At 32.0% G+C, this 18856-nt stretch overlaps 4 protein-coding genes across 7 annotated transcripts in view; 3 read left to right on the top strand and 1 right to left on the bottom strand.

Moving 5' to 3' along the window:
* Positions 1-18856, bottom strand: part of LOC106131170 (uncharacterized) — a 142320-nt gene that overhangs the window by 121581 nt on the left and 1883 nt on the right. The window contains exon 4 of the mRNA XM_013330172.2: positions 18452-18642. Coding sequence (XP_013185626.1) covers positions 18510-18642 — 133 coding nt within the window. The 3' untranslated portion in view covers positions 18452-18509. The remainder of the gene's footprint in view (positions 1-18451; positions 18643-18856) is intronic.
* LOC132901875 (uncharacterized) lies at positions 64-941 on the top strand. The gene has a single exon (XM_060944904.1). The coding sequence runs from the start codon at positions 86-88 to the stop codon at positions 923-925; it is 840 nt and encodes a 279-aa protein (XP_060800887.1). The 5' UTR covers positions 64-85; the 3' UTR covers positions 926-941.
* LOC106131283 (uncharacterized) lies at positions 2435-5051 on the top strand. Of its 3 annotated transcripts, XM_060944901.1 has the most exons (6): positions 2456-2592; positions 2812-2852; positions 3780-3935; positions 4181-4258; positions 4342-4495; positions 4642-5050. In XM_060944901.1, exons 1-6 carry the CDS (start codon positions 2577-2579, stop codon positions 4803-4805), a joined length of 609 nt encoding a protein of 202 aa, XP_060800884.1. In that variant the 5' UTR covers positions 2456-2576; the 3' UTR covers positions 4806-5050. The 3 variants fall into 3 exon arrangements, with proteins under 3 accessions (XP_013185782.1, XP_060800884.1, XP_060800882.1); XM_013330328.2 differs by lacking the exon at positions 2812-2852 and having other exon boundaries at positions 2435-2506; positions 4642-5049; XM_060944899.1 differs by lacking the exons at positions 2456-2592; positions 2812-2852 and having other exon boundaries at positions 2927-3935; positions 4642-5051.
* Positions 7935-10261, top strand: LOC106131085 (uncharacterized). Of its 2 annotated transcripts, XM_013330074.2 has the most exons (4): positions 7935-8563; positions 8837-8914; positions 9445-9598; positions 10060-10261. In XM_013330074.2, exons 1-4 carry the CDS (start codon positions 7964-7966, stop codon positions 10221-10223), a joined length of 996 nt encoding a protein of 331 aa, XP_013185528.2. In that variant the 5' UTR covers positions 7935-7963; the 3' UTR covers positions 10224-10261. The 2 variants fall into 2 exon arrangements, with proteins under 2 accessions (XP_013185528.2, XP_060800805.1); XM_060944822.1 differs by lacking the exon at positions 8837-8914.

Below are 18856 nucleotides of genomic sequence, written 5' to 3'. Positions count from 1 at the left end.
ATCATCGCCTATGGTTATTAGATTACAATGTCAGATAGGAATCTAATTGACAAATAATAATCAGTTTCATACGATTTTCGGTGGCATGCTGCCGTTACCTATCATGGGAACAAGAAAATCTGATAATCTATTTCAGGATATGCTCGATGACGACTTCATAAAAATATTTAAACCAGTTCATACAATGCAGAAATGTTTGGGTTTCCAAAGGGTGCAAGTGAAGCACAATTTCGTTACAAGTGTCTCGACCCAGTCACAACTATATGCTGGTGCTCTTATATTTTTTAACATAATATTTGTCGCAGATGTGGTTATAAACTGCGAAACAACGTTGAAAACGTCGTCTGCAGACGAAACGTTGAAATTATGCTTGATTTTGAACGCAATTGTCACTAACTTAGCTATCTGCACAAATAACTTCTCGAATGGAAATTTGAACAGTATGATCTATGTGAAACTGCAGAAGTTGGATCGACAACTGATCATGGAAAATAAACGATTGGTGAACAGAAAAATAGCATCGTTATCACTTTTCCTCACAACTTTAGGCGTTACTACAGCTTTAGTATGGATAACTGTTTTGAACATTGTGACTATGAAAATGTTTTATCCGTCCATTATATTCGCAATAATAACCTCGATGGGAAACTATTTGGAAATACTCCTGTGCATCCTTATGCTGTTGTACTTAATAAAACGAGTAGATTTTCTTAATAAAGTGTTGCAAGCTTCGATGAAAAAGAGGCCAAAACTGCTCAGTAATTTGAATGACTTGGCCACAGTCACCTCAGGGGCAGACGGCTTTAGGATCGATGTAGTCATTGCAATGCATAATATTTTAGATATTATTTCTGATTTCATAAAACTTTTCCAGTTTCACGTAAGTCCTCTTTATCTACGAGTATTATGTAACTCTATCTTATGAATTTCTATTATTTTACTCATATTTTTTATCCAAGACTTTTCAAATGCAAATAATAGTGCTATTGACATTCATAAATACAATTTATTGTGTATTTAATTAGGAACTAATTCTATTCTGTTTTCTACAGATTTTCGGTTTTACTTGCCAATTCATCATATGGGATTTTATAACGATGAGGAATTTTGTTTATTCAATTAAGGAGCAGGTACATAGATACAATCATGTCTTTATTATTGCAGGGTAGACATAGCCAACAGGTTTTTGAAGAGGATAGCCTATTCAAAAGACCTCCATTACATTTCTTGCATTCCATCATGATGATTTCGATTAAATTATAGACCGGTTACTTGTCCATCTCCTAAAATAACAAACCCAAATTTGCCTTTCCCCTATAATATATATTATAATATATAATAATTATAATAAGAATCACTGTTTCTAGACTTCAATCAATATGGATATAGACATGTTTGTTTGCTATATTCCCCTCTCTGTAGTGATGGTGTGCATCATTAGTATTATATCACTACTCGGAGGAGCTCTAACCAGAAAATTAGAGAAATCTAGAAAACTATGCATCAGTTTGACATCCTATTGTGAAGGTATTCTTAGACTTTACTTAATATTACCCTTTTTTAAGTTTGCGAAAAACCTGTATCCTTTTGTAGGTATGTAAGTTGCGCTGAATTTGTGAGTGTTGGTAGCTAAAGTTAGTTATATTATGAAAGTGATATAATACTTAGTACCTAGTTTTTTACCGGGTTGAAAAGTACACAAAGGATAGGTAAGCAACGTCACTGTAAAAGCCCAAACTTAGCCATATTAAATCTTATACCAATCTTCTTCCCACATAGGTTCTGCGAACTTAAAATACAGTTAATTATGAGGAATAATATGTTCCTACCTAACTACTTAGTTAAAGTATTGAAATGTAGTTGTTAAATATAAAAATCAATATCGTGGGGTCTATTCAGAAAAGTTGATAAGGTTACCTATATGTCGTCATATTTTGCTTTTCTCTTTCTATCTCTTAATTTAAAATTTAATAAAAATCTTAGTATCACCCTTTTTCTACTTCGTTAAGGTTGCAACTGGCCACTTACAAAAAAAGAAAAAGATTTGTTTTTGGGTTACTTGAAATTGTAATAGTTAAATAAAAATAAGAGCGGATGATTTGGTGTATTGTACAATTTCATGTTAATTTAATTAAAGTGCGTGTTTTTAAGTTCAAATCATTGTGCAAACTTTCAATTCATCAAGAGTTTATTTGGTTAATATTCAATTATTTGCCAGCGAGTGCTTTAACAATTGTTAGAGGGGTTATGAATCATAACTTATGATACAAATGTATTTTGATAACGTTCTTGAAAAACCTCACTTATCGTTCAATAGATAAATAAAACAGTCAATCATAGTAATGGTACGACATTATTAATACCTAGTACTGATGGCTTTTCCGATACGATGGACTTTTTGTTTATGTGATCACTAATTACTTTGGTATTAATTGTTATAAGTACTTTAAGGGACTGTTCTTATACCTTGTAATAATATTATTTTGTCTCTTTTCTTGACTAAATAGTGAGTCGAAAGCATTCCTACAATTCAAAGCATTATACGGCATGGGTGTTTTAGTTCTCTTTAAGTAATAATGTTATTCAAAATAAGTAGGTTCTTAAAAAATACATAGGTATATACAGCCAAATTCAAATTTAAACGGTAAGAAATAGTTTGTCATAGGGGTCAGGAGTTTGAAGCTACGCACCTTTCGTAGCAATTGTTTTGCGTCACCATTTGTGCTTTATTGTTATGATAATATAATTTAATTATAAAATTTCTATACATTTACAAGTGATATTTATTGAGTATAGTCCTTTTTATTTCAGACAAAACAAGAGTTAGCGCCAAACAAATATTAACTCTGATGGTACAAAATAAATTGGATGTGTCCATTTACGATATTTTTAATTTAAACAGTCAATTGCCGCTTGAGTTACTCGTCATTACTGCTAATTATACCATTGTGTTTCTACAATTCGCTATGTTGTAACGTACCTACTAGTTTTATTAATAATCACTTATATAAAATATTTATTTAATTAGTGAGAAAATTAGAAGTATTTGTGCAATCATGCCTAATAAAATATCTTACATACTAACAAGACTAAATAAAATACAAAGATTGAGCTGGAATTCTGACATCTATAAAACATCTATAAACATACATTGCGAGGCTAATCATGTTTCAAATGACATTTTAGAAGAAGATTTAGTAAAAGTATTTTCTCCCTTTTATCGTCTTCAAAAATTGCTGGGAGTTTGCAGAGTGGACACAAGAGATAATATAGTGACCAGTCTGAAGATGTCGCAAAAACTTTACACGTGCCTGTTTTTAATAATAGCCCCAATCTTAGTAATATCGATGATGCTGCTCTATCTAGATCGATACAATAATTATAAAATGCTTCAAGAAGTCATAACATTCATGTCATATTTAGAAATAATATTGTACATATGCAATGTTACTAATTTAAGATTTTTCAACAATGTTGATAACGTGAATTTTCTGCTTAAAATGCATAAAATTGACTGTCTCATGAAGATCGAAAAAAACAATCTTTTGACTAGTATAATGTACAAGGAGAACAGAAACACTGTGCTAGTTTTGATCGTTTTGTACCTGGGGTTGTGTGGAATACTTATATTTAACGAATGTGTAATTTTCTTGACTGCTTTTGGCGTGACTTACATTCAGCTGACTTATATGTTGGAATTTTTACATTTCTCGTGCCTTATGTTTTGCTTCACGACACGCTTAAAATTCTCAAATGCAATAATTATGAACCATTTAAAGCCTGAGAGTGTACATATAACAACGACAATGCCCATCAAGAAGCTCATGAGGAGATTAGCCGCAGATAATAATGACTTCGTCGATTGCAGAATAGAAAATTATATAAAAGAATTAATAAACTGCTTTTACGAGTTTCAAAACCTTTTCCAGTATCAGGTAAAAATATGGAACAGCCCCCGTAGCATGACACGCGCGACGCCATTTTAATGGGGCAAGTAACTATCGCTGTCCCGTTTCACGCCATAAAGAAAAAACAGCAATATATATTTTTTTGCGCGATAAAAAAAGCGTCAAGCACGCGTGCCATGCTACGGGGGCTTACTTGTACTGTGACAGGAAATAAATTGAACACCGGATAATTTATAACAGAAATATAATAAAGAATGATCTTTTGTTTTCAGATCCTTCTATTTTTCTTAAAGATGTTCTTCAGCTGCATGTGTTACATGCATTTTCTTATTGTTTCACTAAAAGACCATGTAAGCTTAAGTTATCAAATTGGTATCTTTAACTTGTGCATATTGAGCACATAATTATGTACCTACTACTTATTATTTTACAGAGTCTTCGGTTAATAGATACGTATATAATGATATTTTTATTCATTATTGACGGCTTACTTATAAGTTTAGCCTGCGTCCGATGCGAGGCGTTTTACAGAGAAGCAAAAACTACAAGACGCTTGTCCATATCGGTTTTATCAATTTATACTGACGGTATGCATTTCTTTTTGTTTTCGTTATTTACTTTTTGTATTGGAAAATACATTAATCTTAATTGTTATGTCTGTATGTACAAAAATGATTATTTATTTTCTGAATTCAACGAAACTTTATCCTTTATCTGAATATCTTTTCTACAGGGCCAATAAGAGAAAAAGCAAGAACTATTTTAAAAACACTAGACGAAAAGCCGCCTGTATTCTCCGTGTACCAGATATGGAATTTGAAAGCCGATACTATGGTGCATGTCACTGGAATTCTGACGACAATATTTTTCAATGTTTTACAATTTAATTATCTATGAACGTGAATACAACAAAACAGACCGTAAAAATGTTCAAAGTCTAGCCTAGCATTTTATGAAGTCATAGTACTTACCAGAGAATGTTTATTTGTACACCAATCGAGTTCTGTCGACAGCCTATTTTAACCTAATATAGCGTAGGTATATTAGATATAAAGGGCCTACAAAGTTTGAAAAGCCTAATATAGCGAATACAAAACATTCTATATCGCTTCCTTAGTAATAAAATGAGTGTCTCTAAACATTATGGGTTTCTATTTTGTACCCATATGTTTGTTTTGTAAATCATGTAAGAGTTTTTTATTTTATTTAAGTATAAACCATAAGTTTACAGTTAAATACCTTATTTACCTTACCGATGCAAACACGCAGATCTACTAGTCGATATTATGTTTCTAAAAATTATGCTTAAACCCGTTTTCCTGTGTCGGTTTTGTCATTAATCGTATATTCACATAAATGTAAATTGGATCAGGATCACTGTGTAAGTAAAAACCAGAGCTATGTATTTGAATGGCAGAGTGCCGTCCAGCTTAAAAAATCCGAAGAACATAAAATCCGGTGGGGTTTCTTCGATCAACCAAAGCATTGTGCTCGCTCGCTCGTGCACTTTGCCTGGAAATCAAAAAAGACAATATAGCGACTGAACTAGTACAAGTATTATTGACGAACATAATCGGTGATTATTATGTTAATTTTGTGCTTTTATCCGTAGACTCAGAGTTTTAAACTTAGGTGCACTTCGGGAAAATTTATATTTTATTGTAATCTGGAGGGCAACTAAAAAGCTTAGATACCTTTTAATTCTTACTAACCTAAACATTTTAAATTTGACAACCTGACTTATAATTTAATTCTTAAATTAGGTTGGTAGTAAAAAACTTACTTTTCTCTTTATAAGAATCCAAGATTTGCAAAACAATTTTTTTTGTGTCATCGAATTCTTTACAATACAACTCCGAAGTTGCGCCTGCTAGTGATAAAACTAAGAGGTTCCTTATATTTTTCAATAATATTAACTTTGTATCTTTACTATATAAAATGTCCTGAAAAAAAGTTTTTATTAATTTCACAGTAAATCACAATTGTGATATATATTAGTCAGAGTCCAAGATCTGACAAACGTTTAGGTATACAAATGCTTTGACATAAAAGTTCTGTAAATACCTTAGTACCTATCTAATAAATATTAACTAACCTTATCGTGACTCATCAAAATAAGGATATTCCGAAATCGTACCAAGCCTATTATAAAACTTTTTGCGCAATATATTAAGATCTGAAAATCGTAAAAATTGATAAGTGAGTGAATTTAGGTACGTCTTTGAGGGCGAAAGAGAAACATGACATTCTTTTGACATGGAAAAATAAGTAGATAGCTATCATACCTAGACTATAAAAATAATTTTAAGTATTTTAAAAACTTTATTACCGAATATTTATGAATTTGTTTCAATAATTTCAAGGCATAGATAATTCTTTCAAATACAAAGATACATTTGTCCAAAACTATTTCATCGCCTTGATTTGATTTTCTGTCCTCAATAATAACAATTGTCACATTTTGTCCCGTTTTCCCAAGTTGCTTCTTTATATATACTTTTCTTAGAACTTTATTAAGAGATCGTAAGTTCAGTCTGAACATGTTACAAAATTGTATCCAAAGTGCTAATTCCAGATCCCACATTAGGGGACGTATGATTTTGTGATAAAAATCTAATATGGTACGTTTCCAGTCTGACTTACAAACAATGCAATTGTAAATTAAATTACCAAGTTCAGGCAAGAAATTTGATAATGTTAGTAATATCATACCGCAAACCCAATAATTTTTAAATTTCTCAGTAGATTTGGTAATTTCATGACAGGAAGTCGTAATTACTTGGCATAGTTTATGCAATTTTACGGATAAATTTCTTGTTAATATTACATTGATCAATAGAGCAGTATTTGTTAATATTATAACAATGGCGACTTTATTAGCTGGGGTACTTTCATGAGGAATAAATAATAGGTAACCAATGTACAAAATAGGAGATAAGAAAGCTATCACAAATGTGGGATGAAAGTTTGAACGTGAGTAGACTTTATCCCTTGTTAAAACAACTCGTGGTGTTCCCAAAAGTATCTGGCAATAATATATATATTTTGTAAACTCATAAGTCATATAATTCGGTGGTTTAGAATTTGACATTTTGATTTGGTAAAACAGGACTTATTCTTACAAAGAACGAAATATGAGTGACATAGAAATAATAATTATTTACTCTAATAAATGACGTACATTCATAATAAAGCATAAGCTCTCTTTTTATAATAGCTTGAAGACCGGCCATGAACCCAAAGAAAACATTAAGGGAACAAGGCCTAGTTAAAATGGATGTAGAAAGTGATGAATTACTTCCCAGTTTTCAGTTGATAATATTCTTATGTTTGATACAAAAATATTTCCTCTGTCGACCGACCGAAAGTGGGTGATTAATATAAACTTGACAATACCCAAAATCATACTCAAGCTATTCTTAAAATTAAGTTTTCTTAAAAACACTATATTAATTATAAACATTAAGAAAACAAAATATCCCATTAGAAGAAAACCTATAGGTATACCTAGATAATGTACCCAGATGGTCTTTATTCATAAAATAAAACGCAATTTTAACGTACCTACTTATACGAGTACGTTGATTGATCATCAACAAATTGTTAGGTAAGTACTTACTTTGTTTCGAACAAAATGTTCATCAATTCAAAGTCTGGGTCGCTAATGACAAATACAAACGGCATAATTTTATAACAGCTAATTAAACCATTATATTCTTACATGTCACAAAGTTGTAACGTCTTTAATATTATTATATTTTCCCAAATTCATATACGTATAAATACTTATTCATATTTTAGTCCCAGAAACTTTAATAATTGAAAAGCAAAACGCTCTTTTATTTTATAAAATGCATAGTAATAAAACTGAATATGTTTCGAACGACATTTTGAACGACGCTATAGTCAAAACATTTTCCCCTTTTCATCGTCTGCAAACTATTTTCGGGGTGTGCAGAGTGGACATAAGAAATAAATTTGTAACGCCTCCGAAGGCCACACAAAAAATATTTACATGCGTTTTGCTTGTAATAGTTCCGTTTTTAATTCGTTTTATGTTTATCGCTTTTGAAAAAAAGTACAAAAATAATTTTACTATGCTTAATACTATGCAATATATGACATTCCTACAGTGGATAATGTGTTTGTGTACCGTATCTAATATAAGATTCATTAATAATGAAGAAAACGTGAACTTCTTTTTAAAAATGCACCAAATAGATCGTCTCATGAAGATCGACACAAACAAGTTTATTATGTCAACCGTTTACAAGAGGAATAGAAATACAGTTCTTATTTTATTAATAGCATATCTCGTATTGTGCACTATGATAATATTGGATGATGTTCTATTTTTTATGACTTCCTTCGGTATCATGTATGTTCAAATGACACATATGATAGAAGTTTTGAATTTTTCATGTCTCATGTATTACTTTACATTGCGCTTGAAGTTCGTAAACTCTATTATTTTGAATCATATAAAGCCGGAATTTGTAGCGGAAAGATTTCCAAGCTCTTTAAATATGCAGCATATGATGGTTTTAAGGAAGTTGGCAGCGGATACACATGATTTTGCATATTGTGATCTTGATGTGTATTTAAGAGAATTTTTATATGGGTTTTATAAATTTCAAGAACTATATCAATTCCAGGTAAGCATCACAGCGAATACCTACTAAGTAGTTATGACTGACAGAAATGTTTTTGTAAGCCATATAATAAAAATAAAAACTAGTTTATGTGGAAAAAATTTGAATAAATATGTTCTCTACTCTAATACCTACTTACAACTTAATTACAGACATACATGTAAAGTCAATTATTTTCTAAACCTTAGTATGATTATTGATGATATTACTTGCCTACTTACTTACTTACCTACCTTCAGAAACGAAATTTACAAAATGCTAATTTGCTTCCTTCAGGTGCTAATTGCCTTCCTGAAGATGTTTGTTAACAGTGCAGTCTATTTGCATTTTATTATCATTGCACTAAAAGATAATGTAAGTAAGTTCCAAATTTTACTTTCCATTCTCACCTATCTGGATGTTTGATTCCCGGATTTCGCCTATGACCACATCTAGGATTGGGATTATATTTTTTTACACGAAATGACAATAGTCTGCACGCCACAACCTTTGCAGGGGTTTTCCCTTACTCTGCATAAACATGAACTAGATTGGCCACATTCTCCGAAGGGAGCCTGATCACATACCTAGAACAAGACCTGCGGGGGTCTATCATTGCAGAGGCGGGGAGCATAGGCAAGACCTGGATTGAAGTGAAGCGCGAAACATATAAGACCGACTGGCGACACACTGAACACCCGACGCCCCAGCTAGTGGGCAAAGATCTCTTACTCTGCGGCTTACCTTAGAGATATAAAGGAAGAGGGAATCGGCCCCTCCAAGCTGCAAACCGCTAAGCCCGTTTTTATAATTTTAAGTTTGTGCCTTGCAGCTAGACAAAGGCCTTACTCTTTATTCCCACCTCCATTTCTTTTACTCAGTATGTCAATTAAAATTATTTTCAGACATTACGCTTAATAGATACAGTAATGACGATTATACTTTACATAACTGATTGTTTGCTAATAGCACTGGCCTGTATCCGAAGCGAATCTTTTTACAGAGAAGCTAAACTAACTAAACATTTGTCTATCTCCACTTTGTCAATTTATGACGATGGTAAGTACCAATGAGCTACCAAACGTATTATGATACTATCATTTAAGTGTGCTGGTACCTAACGAATAAACCACAGGACTAATTATGATGAAATTTTATACATAAATAGAAAAAGCCCTTCGGGAGTAACGTAAGCTACTTTTATTTCTGAGTATTCCAACGAGATACTGTTAAGCTATAAAAAATATTTATGCTATTATATTTTTTATTATTAAACTCCATAACTATCCCATGGATGTCGTAAAAGACGACTAAGGGAATGGCTAATAAACTTGGGATTCTTTTTATAGATGATGGGCTAGCAACCTGTCACTATATGGAATCTCAATTCAATCATTAAGCCGTGCAACTTAACGTGGCCTTTTAATCATTGCAAAAATGTTGCCTCTGTCTTCACCGCAAGAGATATATACATATATTATATGTGATATTTTTTTATTAATTGAATCGCCTAATTTCAGGACCATTGAGATACAAAACGAAGAGATTATTGAAAATACTAGAAGAAAATCCGCCAGTTTTCTCCGTGTATCACATGTGGAACCTCAAAGCTGACACCATGGTGAAGCTCACTGGCGTTCTAACGACAGTTTTCTTCACTTTGTTACAGTTTCATTATTTGTAAATTTTTGTCCCCGTTTTCTATGTAATATCCAGCACAATGCACATCTATGTCATAGTAATATTATGAGAGAGACATTAAAAAAAATGTTTTATTTGTCCTAAGAAGGATCCGCTATCCATCTATGACCTCGATCTAGGACCAGGCTAGCTTATTTTTGTAAGAAACAACTTCCAAGATTAGGTAGGCCAGACCTCCTTTCCAAACAGTCAGAAAAGTCTAACTGAGTTAAGTTCGTGATCACATTTCAAGTTGTCTAAATTGTTGATCGTATTTCAAAAGATTGTACGAAGAATGTTACGTACACACGAAACAGTCATTGGCATGGCTGCGGTCAGATTCGAAACTATGCATTTTCAAATGATCACGCTTTTTTGGACCTTCATCACTCTACCACCGATGTTTAACCCTAACTGTTTCTCGTGGCTCCGCTCGCGTGTAAGTCGCTTTTCGCGGAATCTATCAAAAGTACAACTATCCAGACCTAAAATAGTTAATTCTATAGCCTCCTATTCCTGTGCCAATTTTATATAGCGGTTACATTGCTACGAAATCAAACTGAAAATAATAGCATATTTATCCATCCAACTATAAGTAAACTTTCAATTGACCATGACTTCATATTCCCTTAACCGATTTTGGCGAAACGAAGATTTGACAACGCTCCATATTATATGTAATCGACCTGTGAACAGCGCGTTCAAATGTGTTAAGTAGTTTCGAAGTTGAAACGTACCAGACAGACAAAAATGAGAAAAAGTGAGAGTGAGTTGGGTATTGCAGAAACAAAATGAAAGTACAGTAAACGCAGTTGAATTAAGAGCTTTAAGAAATACTTCTTAAAGCTCTAATTTCAACTTTCTTCGATCTTTTAAACTTACACCGCATATACTTACATGCGGTGTCAGTGTGAAGATGTGATGACCAAAAATAAAAGAGTATGTGGTTTGGACATGCCGAGAGAATGGATGAGGACAGACTAACGAAAGGAATTTATAAGAGAGAGCTGACTGTAAAAGTGGGACAGGGCCGGTCTCGTCAAACTTTTAAGGAACAAATTTCGAATGTCTTGAAAAAGGGAGATGTTAGGAGTGCCCGTAATCGTCGAATATGCATGAAAAAAGTAATAAGTGTGGAGGAAGCCGGAGAGGTCTGTAAGGATCGTAGAAAGTAGAAATCCACAGTCTCTGCCTACCCCAATGGAAAACAGGCAATGGCATGATGGTATGTATCTATTTAGTATGGGCCGCCTACTGATAAGTCTTACTACATAGAAGTTGTCGATTAATCATCAATAAATTGTTGCTTTGTTTTGAAGCTCACATGGGTCGATGAAGATACCTACATTAAAATTCATAGTTCCATTACTACTAATTACACCATTATATTCTTACAATTTGTAGAGTTGTAACGTCACTTATTTTACATATTTTGAACTACGAAATAAATAAAATTATATTCCTACCGTTAAAACCTTGATTGATATACGGTTTAGGTTTCGAAATCTACAAAGCAAAACGCTACTTTTATTCACAATATGCATAATAAAACTGAATATGTTTCGAACGACATTTTAAACGACGATCTAGTGAAAACATTTTCCCCTTTTCATCGACTTCAAATTATGTTCGGGGTGTGCAGAGTTGACATAAGAAATAAGTTCGTAACGCCTCCGAAGGCATCACAAAAAATATTTACGTTCGTTTTGCTTGTAATAGTTCCGGTCCTAATTCGAATAATGTTCAACGCTTATGAAAAAAAGTATAGCCATGCTTTATATTTGCTTAATACTATGCGATATGCTATATTTTTACAATGGATTATGTGTTTGTGTACAGTATCTAACATAAGATTCATTAATAACGATCTAAACGTGGACTTCTTTTTAAAAATGCACCATGTAGATCGTCTCATGAAGATCGACACAAACAAGTTTATTATTCGAACTGTATACAAAAGGAATAGAAATACCGTTATTTTGCTTATCATAGCATATATTGGAATTTGCACGATTTCAATGTTCGATGATATCTTATTTTTTCTGGCCACTTTCGGCATTAGTTATGTTCAAATGACATTTATGATAGAAGTATTGTATTTTTCTAATCTCATGTATTACTTTACTTTGCGTATGAAGTTTTTAAATTCTATCATTTTGAATCATATGAAGCCAGAATTCGTAGCAGAAAATTCTTTAAATATGTCGAATACGATGGTTTTAAGGAAATTGGCAGCGGATATACACGACTTTGTATATTGTGATATAGATATATATTTGAGAGAACTCTTATACGGGTTTCATAAATTTCAAGAACTATATCAATTTCAGGTAATTTTAGCTTTATACTTTTTGTAGTTAAACGGATAAAAGAACTTATGTGACATCAATTTGATATTTTTATTTCAGGTTTTCATTGCTTTCCTAAGGATGTTTGTTAATAATATAGTCTATGTACATTTCATTATTATTGAGTTGAAAGATAATGTAAGTTGACAAGTTTGGCTATAACGGTCAATGTTAAAATTAGCACGTATTTATGTGAAATAAATACGTGCTAATTTTAATTCTTTTTTATATCCCTATTTCTTCATTTTTCAGTATAACGTAGGCTTGAATTGTGTCCGTTAACCAATCATTGTGTGAAAAGATTTGGCTAAGTTTTTACAACGGTAAGGTACTTATTGTGTCGATAGGTTTTCATTTCACCAAAATTCTACGCTTACAAAGTAAGTATAGTCTAACAATTTTTTAAAAAACTGTCCGCTTTCATACAGACCCCTAGCGACTTGATACTAAAGTCTTCCAAATTTAGCTACATGAAGGCCTATATATAAATTACTATGTATTAGTAGACAATATTTCCTAAAAGATTCATACATTTTTCATTTACAAATTAACTTATAATTCATTCCAGTCTTTAAGCCTAACGGATACAGTAATGATGATTTCACTATCAATAATTGATGGCTTGCTAATAGCACTGACCTGTATCCGAAGCGAATCATTTTTCAGAGAAGCTCAACTAACCAAACATTTGTCCATTAAGATTTTGACAATTTATGATGATGGTAAGTACAGGGACACTTTCATAGCAGCCCCCGTAACAGCACGCGCGACGCGGTTTTTATCAAGAGACAAACTAACCATATTTCGCATTTTATTATGGCGTGAAACGAATCAGCGAAATGTTTTCGCGCGTTAATTGCCGCGCGTGCCTTGCTACTTGGGCAGATATTGTAAATGTATAACGAATAGCGTATCCCCTACGGATATACATATATCTAAATTTACGAATGAAGTGAATAAATTATTATCATTAGGTACTTCCTACTTATTTATTACGGTTTTACTGTAATATTATGATTAATTCCATGAAATTCATCAAGAGAAAAAACTTGTATTTGCGTTTGTAAAGAACGATATCAAAATTTACATTATATAGTGTAGGTATAAAATATCAGTAATCAATGTCATTGAGCTTTCTTCAGTTTTAATAAATAAACAAATTAGGAAGTAATTCTTCAATTCAAAATGTTTTTAGGACCGCTGCGAGATAAAACGAAGAGATTATTGAAAATATTAGAAGAAAACCCGCCAGTTTTCTCCGTGTATTACATGTGGAACCTCAAAGCTGACACCATGGTGAAGCTCACTGGCGTTCTAACGACAGTTTTCTTCACTTTGTTACAGTTTCATTATTTGTAAATTTTTTGTGCTTTATTATGTAGGTCCTTAATACAAAAATTTTAAGATGTACACATGCATTTTAATTACGCGCATGCATAAAAGCCTTTTGTTTTAATAAGTAGAAGTATTTAAATGACTTTTTAGGAGTCGATGGCAGATGGTAGTAAAATTTTGTAACAGTAAAAAGTAGATTTGTGCAACATGCCTGAAAAATCATAAAAAGTTTGCTTCACTGCATCTTTTTTATAGTCCTTTCCTAAGCTATGGCGTAGCAGCTACGTGGGTTCTACGGTGTAGCGGCTACATTGGTTCTACGGCATAGTAGCTACGGCTACGTGCTAATTAAACGTTCATCAGTTATTCAAATGAAACTTCATTAGCAGCTAAAATTTAATAATCTTACGCCAAAAGGGATAAGGCTGGTAATTGTTCCATTTTGCCTCACTTGCCGGGGCGGCAAGTGAGGTTGGTGCAGAAAATTAAGTGGAACGCCTGAAAATAAACAAAATTATGACAACGGCTGATGAAATTGGAAAAATCAATTTTAAACTAGTAGAAACCACCTTACTAGTGTTAAGTAAATTAGGACAGATTCAAATGGAATTTTTTTGGCGTAATATAATTATTTATAATAGTAATATAATTTATTGTATAAAAGCAATTATTGTTAATTGCTGATAATATAAATTAAATTGGAGCAGTCCATTTACGGTGTTTTAATTTAAACAGTCCATTGCCGCTAGTGTTTAGTTTTCATTTAGCAATTAGGTACCGATAATTTTATACCACTGTCTCTATTCATGTTGTCATGTGGTAACGTCGCACTAACATTTTAATTACTTTAAGTATATTCAAAGACAATAAGGTCACAATTACAATTATTTATTCCCAAATTTACAAAATATATAATAATAAAATAAAAAAAATTAACAACAAAACAAACAAAGCTAACAACAAAAATAAAATGCATCGCAGTACTGAATATGTTTCACACGATATATTGAATGACGATTTATTAAAAATATTTTCCCCATTTCACCGATTCCAAACTTTTCTTGGAGTATGTAGAGTGGACATTAGGAATAAATTCGTGACACCTTTGTCGACGACACAGAAAGTATATACGTGCGGATACTTCATAGTAACTCCTATATTTCTCTTCTTTATGCTACATATTTACCTAAATATATATAGTAGTTCGTTAAACTTGCTCAAAACCCTACAATGCCTGGTACTACTTCAGTGGGCAATATTCATGTTAAACGTATTTAACGTGAGATTTGTCAGCAATGAAGATAACGTGAACTTGTTCTTACAAATGCACCAAGTTGATCGTCTCATCAAGATCGACAAGAATAAATCAATTATTTCCATCATTTACAAGATGAACAGAAATACAATTCTCGTGTTAATCCTCACATTAAGTGTGTTATCAGTGTTAGTACTTTTCAATGATTTTTTACTCGTCGTCAGTTATTTAGGTATCGGGTACGTGCAGTTGACATACATGTTGGAGTTTTTGCATTTTTCATGTATTGTGTACCACTTTTCCATACGGATAGAGTTCCTGAATGCGATTATAATGAATAATTTAAAGCCGGAATTTATGCTCATAAATTTTATGGACGCCTTGACAATGCCCAGTTCAATGCTTTTAAGGAAATTAGCCGCGGACACACACGACTTTGCTGATTGTGATATTGATATTTATTTTAAAAAATTAATATATTGCTTCTACAAATTTCAAGACCTCTATAAATATCAGGTAAGCACCATATTACAAAATATTTACTTAGGGAGTTATTTTGAACAAAACTAGTGTAGGTAAGGGTGTCATTCAATGTTTTGGGATCAACCTTTTTCATGTTTGGTTTGTATACTTTTCTTAGTTAATCACTGACGTGAACATTAATCGTAAAAAAGGCTTATCATTTTAGTTTACTAAAACGCTGTCGTTGATTTTTCAGATCCTTATTTTTTTCCTGAAGATGTTTTTCTGCGCAATATTTTATATGCATTTTATAATAGTTGCACTCAAAGATAACGTAAGTTACCTTCCTCATACTTAATGATAAAAGATTTTTAACTGTTGGCTTTTTTTATTAAGTAGGTACCTATATTTTTTGGATTATTTACTCGTAGTGTTAACAGGGACAGCAATTTGAGAAATCAATTAGGTACATATCCCAATATTTTTTAAACAAGCATTTAAAATGTTATAATACTGTGATTAGGTATTAAAATGTGCGTTTGTAGAGAACGCTTGTTTTTTTTTTTAATTATTTTTTCAATATAAAAACAATATGTTAAGTTATTGTTACTTATTTCTCAGTAAAAAAGGATACACAGTATGAAAAAATGTTACATCAACTGATACATTGTTAATTAAGAAAACAGCTTTTTAACTTTACTCTTATAATCTTTTCAGTCCCTTCTCCTCACAGATACATATATGATGATAACCCTATCTCTAATCGACAGCGTGCTAATAAGTCTGGCTTGCACCCGATGCGAAAAATTTTTCAGGGAAACTAAACTAACAAAACGCTTGTCCATTTCTGTTCTATCGATTTATTATGATGGTGAGTAACTTATACAACATGTTATCTTATGAAAATAAGATGGAAGAAATTGTTAAGGTGCCACATACATACATACATACATATGGTCACGTCTATATCCCTTGCGGGGTAGACAGAGCCAACAGTCTTGAAAAGACTGAATGGCCACGTTCAGCTATTTGGCTTAATGATAGAATTGAGATTCAAATAGTGACAGGTTGCTAGCCCATCGCCTAGAAAAGAATCCCAAGTTTGTAAGCCTATCCCTTAGTCGCCTTTTACGACATCCATGGGGAAGAGATGGAGTGGTCCTATTCTTTTTTGTATTGGTGCCGGGAACCACACGGCACGGTTAAGGTACCACCCGATTAAAATCGTGATGCACATGGAGGCACAGGTTTCTACAAAGTTCATATTTCAATGAATCTTTCCATAATATATCAACTAACATTGTAAAGGTTTTTTTTTATGATCAGTATACTTAGTGAAGTTTTGAATTTAACTATACTGAACCGCATTTCTATAATGTTAAAGCTGTAATTAAGTATGATTATTTCCCATCAGAAACAAAAAATAAAATAAATACGATTGTTTTTATCAACAGGACCTTTAAGGGGAAAAGCTAAGAGAATATTAAAAATACTAGAAGAAAACCCGCCCTTGTTCTCCGTGTACAATATGTGGAACTTAAAAAGTAGCACCATGGTCCAAATAACTGGCGTTCTAACAACAATGTTCTTCACTGTATTACAATTTCATTATCTGTAAAAGACACAATAAAAACACGCACATTAAAAAAAGGATTTCTTTTTAATCTACGGTGTGAGACTATATGTGACCGGTATGACAAAGCCATAGACATAAATGCTTAAGTTCATTGAAATACAGATAAATGCCCTTGTACTGAATTTCTTTATTTTAAGTTTTTTATTATTTTCCTTGATGTACATAAATATATAAATTAAAAAAAAAATCTGTGAGTGTCCATTACATTATACCCGTTTAAAAATAAGTCATAATTGAGATGAAACTTTTTTTAAATACATGTCCATTTTTTATACCAATAAAACTTGCTCTGAACTGCTCATTATATTTGGTAAGGATAATAATATATCATTTAATGAAAATCATCGTAAAGGTAAAATTAAAACAAAGTCATCATCTAAATCACATTGGATTTATTTAAAAAATTAACACAATTTGACAAAATATGTATATGTATAGGCACTTAATATTAGAATTTAAACTTACAACTATTAAATATTACAAAATGGACGGCATTTGGAATGTAAAAAATATCCTTATCAAAAAATTCAGATTAGAAAATTTAATAGTACTGGAAATGTGTCATTCAATTACAAATTTATTACATACTCCTGATAAATTTTTACAAAGACTGTTTAATAAATTACAAATCCGAAAAAGACAAAATATACAGATTGGAATAATAAAATACAACAGCCTTAATATACTTGAATTATGAGCTACATTTTATGATAGAAGGAATATTTATAATAAATACCATACGGAAAAACTGTCATAGAAAGAAATTCTAAAACTTACGAACGAAAGCCTGACCTGAAATCTGTTATTCCAAAATATAACAAAACCTAGGAAACGAAAAGGAAATGGTATACATCTTTGGGCCAGCTCTTTTTATCATTCTTCCCCATATACTTCTCGATTTTGGGTCGTCATATGAATGAAATCAAAATAATTACAGTGCAATCTATCAAATGCAAATGAGATTCCTGGTCTCACAAAATATTGACTATAAACTAATAGTGTCTGTATCTCAAACATTTATTAAATTATCTTAAACCTGGATTCAATGAAGTCTCTACCACATAATACTTACTATGGACGCTGATGAAGATATAGTTCTTAGTAAGACTTCATTACAGCCAATATTAACTTCAGATCATCAAAAATGAAATGGAAAATGTAAAATCGCATCCCTTTTGTATGGAATGTATAGGAGTACTCTCAATTATTACATATTTTCAGTCTATGCTAATAGGTTAAAAAATCAAGTGCATGTCAGAACCTTGACGATTGTGTGAGTAATACAATAGCTGCTATTAGTAATGCCATTGATGTGGTTATATATGATGCTGAGTTACATCTGTGGTCGAGGAAGCAGAAACACCAGATAGTCTCGTCAAAGTTATCCCTGGGAAAAAATTACACATAATTTATTTCAATGAAAAACATACAAATTTACTGTCACAATGGGTACATTTTCGAATCACAAGACACTAAATGCCTTTCTGTAAAATGTACAAGGCCAAAATACCCGTATTCTAAACATATTATTACATATACCATAAATTTGAAATGCAAATTATTTACAAACAAAAATTATAGTGCCATATGTTAAAATAGCT

Source organism: Amyelois transitella, chromosome 6, assembly GCF_032362555.1.
Source record: "Amyelois transitella isolate CPQ chromosome 6, ilAmyTran1.1, whole genome shotgun sequence".
NCBI lineage: Eukaryota > Metazoa > Arthropoda > Insecta > Lepidoptera > Pyralidae > Amyelois > Amyelois transitella.
Note: the sequence above shows the minus strand (reverse complement) of the source record. Positions and strands in the feature narration are given on the sequence as shown.